This window comes from Panthera tigris, chromosome C2 (assembly GCF_018350195.1).
Source record: "Panthera tigris isolate Pti1 chromosome C2, P.tigris_Pti1_mat1.1, whole genome shotgun sequence".
In the NCBI taxonomy this organism is placed as follows: domain Eukaryota; kingdom Metazoa; phylum Chordata; class Mammalia; order Carnivora; family Felidae; genus Panthera; species Panthera tigris.
The window spans coordinates 104001713-104011396 of NC_056668.1; the positions used below are offsets into that span (position 1 = coordinate 104001713).

The 9684-nt window shown below is 43.3% G+C and overlaps 1 protein-coding gene across 1 annotated transcript; it reads right to left on the minus strand.

The window, feature by feature from the left end:
- Positions 1–2078: 2078 nt before the first annotated feature.
- On the minus strand, positions 2079–9367 carry IL12A (interleukin 12A). The gene is made up of 7 exons (XM_007086254.3): positions 9040–9367; positions 8243–8397; positions 4789–4902; positions 4405–4446; positions 4288–4329; positions 4041–4184; positions 2079–2289 (listed from the first exon to the last, which is right to left on the minus strand). The coding sequence occupies exons 1-7, from the start codon at positions 9053–9055 to the stop codon at positions 2134–2136; spliced, it is 669 nt and encodes a 222-aa protein (XP_007086316.1). The 5' UTR covers positions 9056–9367; the 3' UTR covers positions 2079–2133.
- Between the last annotated feature and the right edge of the window lie 317 nt (positions 9368–9684).

A 9684-nucleotide genomic window follows, 5' to 3' on the forward strand; every position in this document is an offset into this window, starting at 1 on the left:
GAACCAAAGTAGGGCTCAGTTGGTTGAGCGTCTGACTTTTGATTTCAGCTCAGGTCATGATCCCACGGTTGTGGGATACAGCCCCGAGTTGGGCTCCATTAGGAGATGGCTTAAGACTTTTTTTTCCTTCTTCCCCTCTCCCTCTGCCCCTCTCCTCCATTCACGCTCTCTCTCTAAAATAAATAAAATTTTAAAAAAGAACCAAAGTAACACCTGTATTCCTCTGTACTCATCCTGTCCACAGATGGACGATCTGCTTGCCTCTCCTTGTTTCTGGGCACAGACAACCGGCCAGACAACAGACAAGTCACCATTCCAAGTGAGGGATGGCAGCAAGTCTATGGCTCCAGCCCCATCAAGCCCTCGAGCTCTTCTAATCGTAATCAAAGCTGCTGAAACCCCAAACCCAACACTTAAAGGCAAGAAATTCCTGTTTGTGAATCCCTTGAAGGTCATTCAAATTTGTGGAGGAATCCCTAAAGAAAAGAGGAGATGTATTGGGATCTAGTTTCTGATGGTTTCTACTTAATTGTATATCAAGGGGGGTGAGAGTCTGAACAAATGAGTCAGTTTGCCACACAAATGAGGACCTGGGGTGGCCAATACACATCCCCTCTTGGTCCACAGGGATCCCAGCTAGGATGTGATGAACAGGAGTCACGGGAGGAAGGGGGCGGGGCACACCAAATCTTTCCTTTCCTATGGCCTTTTTGTGTTAAGGAGGAAGACGATTATCAGAGTACTAAAATTACATGGTATTCTGCCAGGTGAATCTTTTAAAATTCACATGGTTTAGAGAATTAAAAAGATGGAATTTAATATTTGGATCATTAAGAGCACATCTCTTAAGCCAAAGAGAGGCAATTATCCATGTGGTTCAGGCAGAAGTTCTATATAATTTAAAGCAAATGGAGAGTTTTTCTCATTGTAATTTAGAAACAGCTTCCCCTGAGGGCCCAAAGTGTCACAAAAATTAGAATAATTTAACTAGAAGGACTCTTAATGATGTTTTTCCCAGTTGGAGGATATTATTATGTATTTGTCTAATGCACAGCATGTTATGGTTAACAGGGAAGAAACATTTTTATGTATTTTACTTTCAGATGTAGATGCTGAACAAAATATACTCTCAAAAACCATAACTCATTTGATGGCCTTAGTATTAGAGCATATCTAGTCTAATGAGTCTCCCTTTAAGAAATTGGGGGAAGAGGTGCCTGGGTGGCTTAGTCAGTTAAGTGGCTGACTCTTGGTTTTGGCTCAGGTCATGATCTCACAGTTCATGGGATCGAGACCCGCTGTTAGTGCAGAGCCTGCTTGGGATTCTCTGTCCCTCTCTCTCTCTCTCTCTCTCTCAAAATAAATAAATAAGCTTAGGAAAAATAAAATAAAATAAGAGATTAGAGAAACTAGGACATGGGTAAGAATATTGTGGCATTCTTTCTAAGGGAATGTTGTTCACATTTCATTGGAGTTTTCAGTTTTCCCACAACATGTATTTTAACACTTAAAATATTCCAATTACATTAGAAAAATATGAGAATTACTTTATTCAATCATTTTATTTTTAGAACATAAGGTATTTCTCAAATCCATTGGATAATAAATATTTTAATAAATATAACATAAATAAATATAAGTTAGCTCACATGCTTTCATGAACACAAAATTATATAAATAAGTATTTTAAAATAAATTATGCTTGGGTGTTTGTGTCTACAAACACTTAGGTACAGAAATAGCTTATAAATTCTTGCTTTTCTATTAAAGGGAAAAGAAAAACATGTTCAAGGAAGGACATTTTCCCTCTTTAGCAATTTGCTCATGAAAACTTAAAAACAACTTATCCCTCCCTAGTAAATGTGAAATAGACTTGGTCAAAGGCATCACGTGGACATAACAGTCATATCTTTCAAATTTTGGGTGGCAACTAATGTAAACAAGTATGAGAATTATTGTACTAGCTTAAGGAGGACCAGGTCAAGCCACCCACTCCCTGGTTCTTAACCCACATCCTGTGAAATATATATATATATATATATATATATATATATATATATATGTTTTTTTGGTTTTTTTTTTGGTTCACATTTCTGTAAAAGTGGCTTTAAGGTTGGGAGAGACTTCAGCTTTTTAGGAAGAATTCAGATAGTTCATCATTCTATTGATGGTCACTGCACGAATTCTGAAAGCATGAAGAAGTATGCAGAGCTTGATTTTAGTTTTATAAAAATCCGGTTCTTCCAGGGAGGAGTTCTGTGGCACAGTCACACTGTTGACATTCAGGGCCTAGGAGAATAAATATTAAGGATGACATATACAGTATCCCAAAATTAAAACGTTCATCCGTAAAAATGGGTGAAGCCAATACATGTCTCAGAGCCTGCAACCCACTCACTCATTACATCTCCTAAACCCGACCCAAATCTACTCCCATCCAGATGGCCAGGCAGAACCTGAGAGAAGAAATACTCATTATCCAAGCACATGGATCTTCAGTGAGCTCTGAAAAGACCCTTAAAGCTATTTAGAAAATCATCAGTGGGAGTTACATTTTAGAAGGGAACAATTCTGTTAAGATGACATCTGCTGCAATATCTAATTAATTTTTATATGTTCTACTAAGAAGCTAAGTCCTTTTTAGAACAGAGAGGTGACGGATTGCTATTGATCGGAACTCCATGAGTAACAGACTTGTTTGGTGCACTCATTTGTGACAGATAAATAAACCTGGCAATGGATCTCTCAGTTTTAGCCTGTTAATTTGCCAACACAATGCAAGATCTTATATTGGCACAATGATCAATGCTTTCACTTATTCCCTGCAAAAAGCCTAAGAGAAAGGCGGGGTGGGTAAAGTCATCCCATTTTGCAAGGAAAAATACTGAGCCCCCAAGTTGTGAATGGTTTGTGCATGGCTGGCTGATTCCCGGGAGAATGGATTCCAGTGCCCAAATCACCTGACTCCAAGACCTGAAAATGAAATATCATCTACAACTCTCTAGGTGGTAATGTTCTTTGATACCTGCATGAAGTTCACTGCCTTTCCAACAGTAATTTGGCACAAAGAAGGAAAGAAAGGAGAATAAATTCTTTTTCAGACAATGATTTCTGACATCATACTTCTTTTTATCCCATGCCCTGGTCACCAAGATAGTCACACGGCTTTTGCTTAGGTGAATATTTCTATGTTTTGTATTAGCATCACATGCTATGATGATTCAGAAAATTACAAAGCAAGCTCTTGTCTCTGAGTAACATTGTGGATATTAGGGGATAGGTCATTCTTTTTATTTAATGCACATTTTAGTTCAAAATGGGTCACACCCAGGCATCAGCCTCAGTTGTTTTCTCTGACAATTATATGCAGTTACGCATGTTGGCCTCTCAATGCACATCATGGAGCTTTTTAAAAAAAAATTTTTTTTTAATGTTTATTTCTTGAGAGAGAGGGAGAGACAGAGTGTGAGCAGGAAAGGGGCAGAGAGAGAGGGAGACACAGAATTCAAAGCAGGCTCCAGGCTCTGAGCTGTCAACACAGAGCCCAATATGGGGCTCGAACCCAAGAACCATGAGATCATGACCTGAGCTGAAGTTGGAACGCTCAATTGACTAAGTCACCCAGGTGCCCTCATCATTGGAGCCTTTTGAGTGACAGGATAAGTGTAGTGGAATCCCTTTGATGGGGGTTTAAATCCTGGCTCTGCCACTTATAAGCCATGTGGACAAGTGGCTAACTCTAAGCTTTGGTTTCCTCCTTTGTACATACCCCCTGGTGGTTGTGGAGACAACATAAGAAAATATATGAAAACATCTGCAAAGAGCCTGGTATATACCATATCATCAACAAGTGGGAGTTTGCTTTTCTTACGGTGACCTGCTCACCACTGGCCTTTGTCAAGAGGCTCTGCATGGTATATGGAAGGGCAATTTCAGGCCACTCCCAATCCAAGAAGGGGAGATTTTACACTTCATCAGGGACCGTGACTAGCTGTCTCAGCATGAAGAAGGTGCTCTTACTGGTAGTATGAAGGTCTTACCTGTAACAGCTCATCAATAGCTGTCAGCATGTTTTGATCCAGAAAGATCTGCCTTTTAGGATCCATTAACAGCTTTGCATTCATGGCCTTGAACTCCACCTGGTACATCTTCAAGTCCTCATAGATACTGCTAAGGCACAGGGTCTAAGTGATATGACAAAACGGGAAGGAACCATTGAGATGAGCTAAAAATGTCTCCCTCCCCGCCACCATTGCGTTTGAGGAAGGAAAGAGTTTTGTATCTTACCGTCATAAAAGAGGTCTTTCTGGAGGCCAGGCAACTCCCATTCTAGAAGAAAAGATAATGAGACATCAATGATATGAATACATCATATGAGCTAAAACCTTTGATTTTCTGACTTACAGTTATCAGAGAGATCTCTCTGGAAGCCAGGCAACTCTCATTCTAGAGGGAAAAAAAACATATCAAAGATATTAATTCTCAATATACATTTTCCTTACTTTTCTTCTCAAACATATCTTTTTATTGTGGTAAAAAACATAGAACATAAAATTTGCCACCTTAACTATTCTTAAGTGTACAGTTCAATAGTGTTAAATATATTCACATTGTTGTAGAAAACGTATTTGTTTTATATATATATTTTTCAAGTCCAACTTCTGAAGTGGGACCTGTTAAAGTCTCACGATGATGGAGACCTGAAACATGCACATTTTTAGAAGAAGATGAGGTTTGATGCACAGCTCTTCACTGTATTACATACTTTGAGAAGAAAATCAACAATACCATGGTTAATTCCAGTGGTAAGCAGGCCTCCACTGTGCTGGTTTTATCTTTTGTGATATCTTCATGATCAATCTCTTCGGAAGTGCAGGAGTAAAATTCTAGAGTTTGTCTGGCCTGTAAAAAACAAAGAGTAACCCGGTTTATAATATTAATAAGGCACCTGGATTCCCATGAGGCTGGCACCCCACGGTACCAGCAAGGTGAGAGCTGGCTGTCCTTGCCATCCATCTCTTTGACCTGCAGGAAATTTGGGATCTTCTTAAGACAAAAAGAAACCAGTTATTTACATTCTCCCTCCCTCCCTCTTCTCTCCCTTCGCTTAGGACATGTTTCTCTGGATGATGTGTTTTTCCCTTATGTACACACTATAAATCATTTCAACAGGCTGTGCTAATCAGCATCCACACCACGCTGTGACACTTGCTTCTGGTGAAAACAGTTTTTGGTTTTTTCCTTTTGCCAAAGGACCTGTGTTTTATGAACATCCTTTTCAAGTATAACTTGTAAAGGCGGAACTGGTGAGGTCACAACTTGAGGGATATAATGAACATGTAACCCTAAAGACAAGTGGAGATTTAATTTGCGGTACATACACACACACAAACGCACAGATGTCACCCTACAAGCATGTTGGAAAGCACTGTTGAATGTAACTATGAAACTTATCTAAGAAGTCAGTAAATCTGATTGAAGATTGACATCTTTTTTCCATTCATCAAGCCTCACGTGTGCAAGCAGAGTCCTCCCTCTTATCGGTGCCTTTGCTTCCTTGGTTTCCGTTACCTGCCTGCCAGCAACCATGGTCCGGAAGTAGACGATCTTCCGATACACGGTCAAAAGGTTAATAGTAGCCTAACACTGTGTCACAGTGCCCGTCATTCACTTCGCTTCATCTCATCACATGGGCATTTTATCATCTCACCTCATCATAAGAAGGGTGAGTACAGCACAGTAAGAGATTTAGAGAGAGACACATTCACGTAACTTATTATAATACATTGTAATTGTTCTATTATTAGCTATTATTGTTAATCTCTTATCATAGTTATGTGTGTAGAGGAAAAAACATAGTATAGGGTTCAGTATGGTCTGCAGTTTCAGACATCCACTGGGGGGGGTCTTGGAACATATCCCCCTTGGATAAGGGGGTACTTACTGTACTAAGGAACATGACAAAGAAGAGGACTGTGTTATGTTATGCCCCCTTAGGATCCCAAGTTCAGCTGCAGAGACAGCAAAGCGCCCAATGATTAGGAGTCATGTCAGCAGGTGAGAAGTGCTGAGAAGGGTATGAAGGCTTCACCAGTGATGGGACATCTGCATTAAGTGGATCAGAAGACTGACAGGCAAAGGAGAGAGAATTTCAGGCAGAGGGAACTGCATGAACCATCATCAAGGCTTGAGATACAGAACATGTTGCCCCATCCCCCCAGGTCCCTATCCATTTCCCAACCCCTGGAACCTGAGAATATGTTACACGGTCAAGGGGAATTAAGGTTGGTGATGAAACGAAGGTTGCTAATCAGCTGACCTTAAATAGGGAGGTTATCTTGGATTATCTGGGTGAGTCCAATGGAATTACTGCATTGTTATAAATGGAAGGAAGCAGGAGAGTCAACGTCAGAGTAATGGAGCACGAGGACAACTCAACTGGCCATTACTGGTTTTGAAGATGGAAGGAAGCCATACACCAAGGAATGTGGGCTGCCTTTAGAAGCTGGAAAAGGCAAGAGAATGGAATGGACTCTCTCCTGGAGTCTCCGGAAAGGGACACACACAGCTCTGCTCACACCTGGATTTTAGCCCATTTCAGATTTCTGAACTCCAGAGCCGTAAGATAATTAATGTGTGTTAACACTTAGTCTGTGGTAATCTGTTATAGCAGCAACAGGCAACTATACACTGTTCCTGGAGGTATTCACACGGACGTGGGCAGCCACTCTCCCGAGCAGGCTGTAAAGCATTAGATTTGGAAATACAGGCCCTCTGTTGTAGTTCTTCAGAGATTTTCAAGAGAAGCTGGAAATTTGGATTCTTATATGGAAGGTCCACTTTTTCAATGGCATCAAACTCAAAATCAAAACCAAATACAAAAGCTACAGGCCAAACTCTACAAATCCATGGGCTGTGAATCGCATGCACTTGCCACCTCTTTCCTCTGCGGTAGCCAGCTCGTGTGTTCTACCAAATTGGACAAAGGAATGATATTAAAAAATATCAGATTGAGTTCTGCAATCTTTTGACCTTTGGCGCTGTCCTGGGGAGTAGAAGAGTTAGCTTTTTCACGTAAAGCATCTACTGAAATTGCAGCTTCTAAATTTTATCCACAGTGAAACTTTCTTCAGGAATTAAAGCACTTTTCTCTGCCGTTTTCATCTGCTGAGTTGCCTTTTTAATTAAGATCGACTGAACTGTGAGGAGCAACTGGCAGCACATTGTGAAAGATTAGAAGAGGAAAAGAATTCTTTAAGGCCTTGTGGCATTGACCTCGTTTTAAGATATTCATAAAACAACAAGAAATTCAGGCAAGATTTACTAGAGAACAGGAAGGCAAAAGGACCGCTTTTAAAACATCAGTCTTGGGTTGCTTCAGCAAAAGCTGTAGGTATTGAAGCACTTTTGAAAGGAAAATAATTTTTTTTGCATTAAAATATGAAACCTAAGAAATGAATGAAGCTGTCAATAATATTAGGTAAGTTTCTCCCTCGAAAATGAAGGCAGGGGCGCCTGGGTGGCTCAGTCGGTTAAGTGTCCGACATTGAATCAGGTCATGATCTCTCCGTTCCTGAGTTCAAGCCCTGCTGTGGGCTCTGGGCTGACAGCTCCGAGCCTGAAGCCTGCTTCAGATTCTGTGTCTTCCTCTCTCTCTCTGCTCCTCCCTCACTCACACTCTGTCTCCCTCTCACTCAAGAATAAACAAACATAAAAAAAATTTTTTTTAAAAAAGCCAGAAAATTGAAGGCTGGACGTGCACTGTCACAGGCCCCCTGAAATGTTGCTCAGACAACAAACTGGGTCACTACACTGGAAGCTGGCGAGCAGTGTGAGGGGCAAGCCTAATTCATCTTTGTAGCCCCTAGGGCACAGAGGCTGCACCTAATAATGGTTTCCTGGATTGATAAGTGTGTCAGAGAAACAGTGTGGGCTTGACACAATTCCATCTCTGTTGGCAGGCTAAAGGGAACACTGTAAATATCCACTTTCCTCTGCGTAGACACAGCCAAAATGAATGCCATTATAATTTATTACCACTCTTGCTTTCTCTGGAGACACAATTTCATTGAGACTCTTTAGCTAATAGTTGGGCCCTTTATAAAGTTCCCTCTCCCCTTCTTGACAGCTCCTGATTAAAGTCCACAATTTCTTTGCAGTTCTTTCGGGTGACCAGAGGTTCAGAGAAGCCCCCGTCCTTAGAGAGGCTGCAAAGTGGGAACAAGAACACTGGAAAACTCACCTTCTGAAGCGTGTTGCTGATGGCTCGCAGCAGGGTTTGGGAGTGGTTGAGGCACTGGAACATTCCTGGGCTTGGTGTGGGTGTGGGGAGGCTCCTGGCCAAACTGAGGTGGTCCAGGTGGTTTAATAGGACCAGGATGGTTACAAGGAGGAGGCCTGGAAACCAAGCGAGGAGCAGGCTGAGCTGGTCAGCTTGGTTTGGCCTGCCTCTACCTTCCACCCATCTCCACCTATCCACATCTTACCAGCATCCACCTCCCTCCCCAGTCTCCAATCTTCCTTCATCACCTGAGAGAGGAATCAAGTTCTTGGAAAGTAGTGCTCTATTCTGGGGCTAGAAGCCAACTCCCTGTGAAGGCCCCCTGTTGAGCTCGGACAAAGGTGTTGGACTCATAGCTCACACAGAAAAGGCCTCTATTTCACTAGTAGGGAAACTGAGGCCAGGCAGTGAAGTGACTGGCCCAGACTCCTAGCCTAGTGTTTGGAAACAGTGGGGTGACAAAGCCTCACTTTGAAGCTGGCTGGGATCTGCCCTTTTCTAACTGTAGCTGAGGGACCCTGAGGGAGAAACGCAGCGCATGGAGCCTCAGTTTCAAATCTGTGAAGTGGGCAGATAAGGAGACAATATCCTATTTAGTGCATGGTAAGCACGCAGTCACGCTTTTTTTTCACCTTTGCACGAGGCTGCTGACAGCCTGCCAGTCTCCCCCACAGCGGGTCCCAAGTTTCTGCCTCCTCTTCCCTGGCTGCCGCCCTCCCCACCCCAGCGATGAGTCTCCAGTCGGGCTGGTTACTCACCACGCGGCGGGCACATGCTGAGCGGGCACTGGGCGGACACTGGGCTGGAGCTGGATCCGGACGGTGGACGCAGCAGGTGAGGGCGATGGTGGGAAGCCGACCCAGGGGATCACATTTTTATAATTGTCCCGAGGCGCGGCAGGACTTTCCCGGGACTCTGGTCTCTTGCTTGCTTTCTCTCTCTGTCTCTCTCTACATCAGCTTCTCGGTGACACGCGGAGTTCGGCCCGCGGGGTTTGCGGCGCTTTCGGATTAACTCCACGGGTGCCCGGCCGCAGGCGTTCAGGGGACGGCCCCGCCGCCTCCGGCTGGCCCAAAGCGAAAGCGAAATTCATGCAGAGTCGTGGCGCAGGGTCCCCGGGCAAGCCCGATCACTTGCGGGTCTCGGACGCCCCCGCCCCCAACCCTCCAGCTCTCGTCCCGCCGCCCTGCAGCGCCCCCTCCCGACCGAGCGCCTGTTGGTGCCACTCAGTTTCCATCTATACCCAGGATGTTCCCTGATCGTGACATCCCACCTAGTCCTGAAAGGGCTTGAGCAAATCATTCATTCATCATTCATCATTCAACATTTATTCATTCAGATGGTCCACAGCGTGTCAGGTTGACGTTGCGCTAGGCGTGGGACACCCACTGCTGAACAGGTCC

What these genes read in the sequence shown, in the direction of transcription:
- IL12A (XM_007086254.3), bottom strand. An exon ending in TCAGCAACACGCTTCAGAAG is followed by an intron (nt 4,903 to 8,242) that starts GTGAGTTTTCCA and finishes TGTTTTTTACAG; the next exon opens with GCCAGACAAACTCTAGAATT. An exon ending in CTATTGATGAGCTGTTACAG is followed by an intron (nt 2,290 to 4,040) that starts GTAAGACCTTCA and finishes TTATTCTCCTAG; the next exon opens with GCCCTGAATGTCAACAGTGT.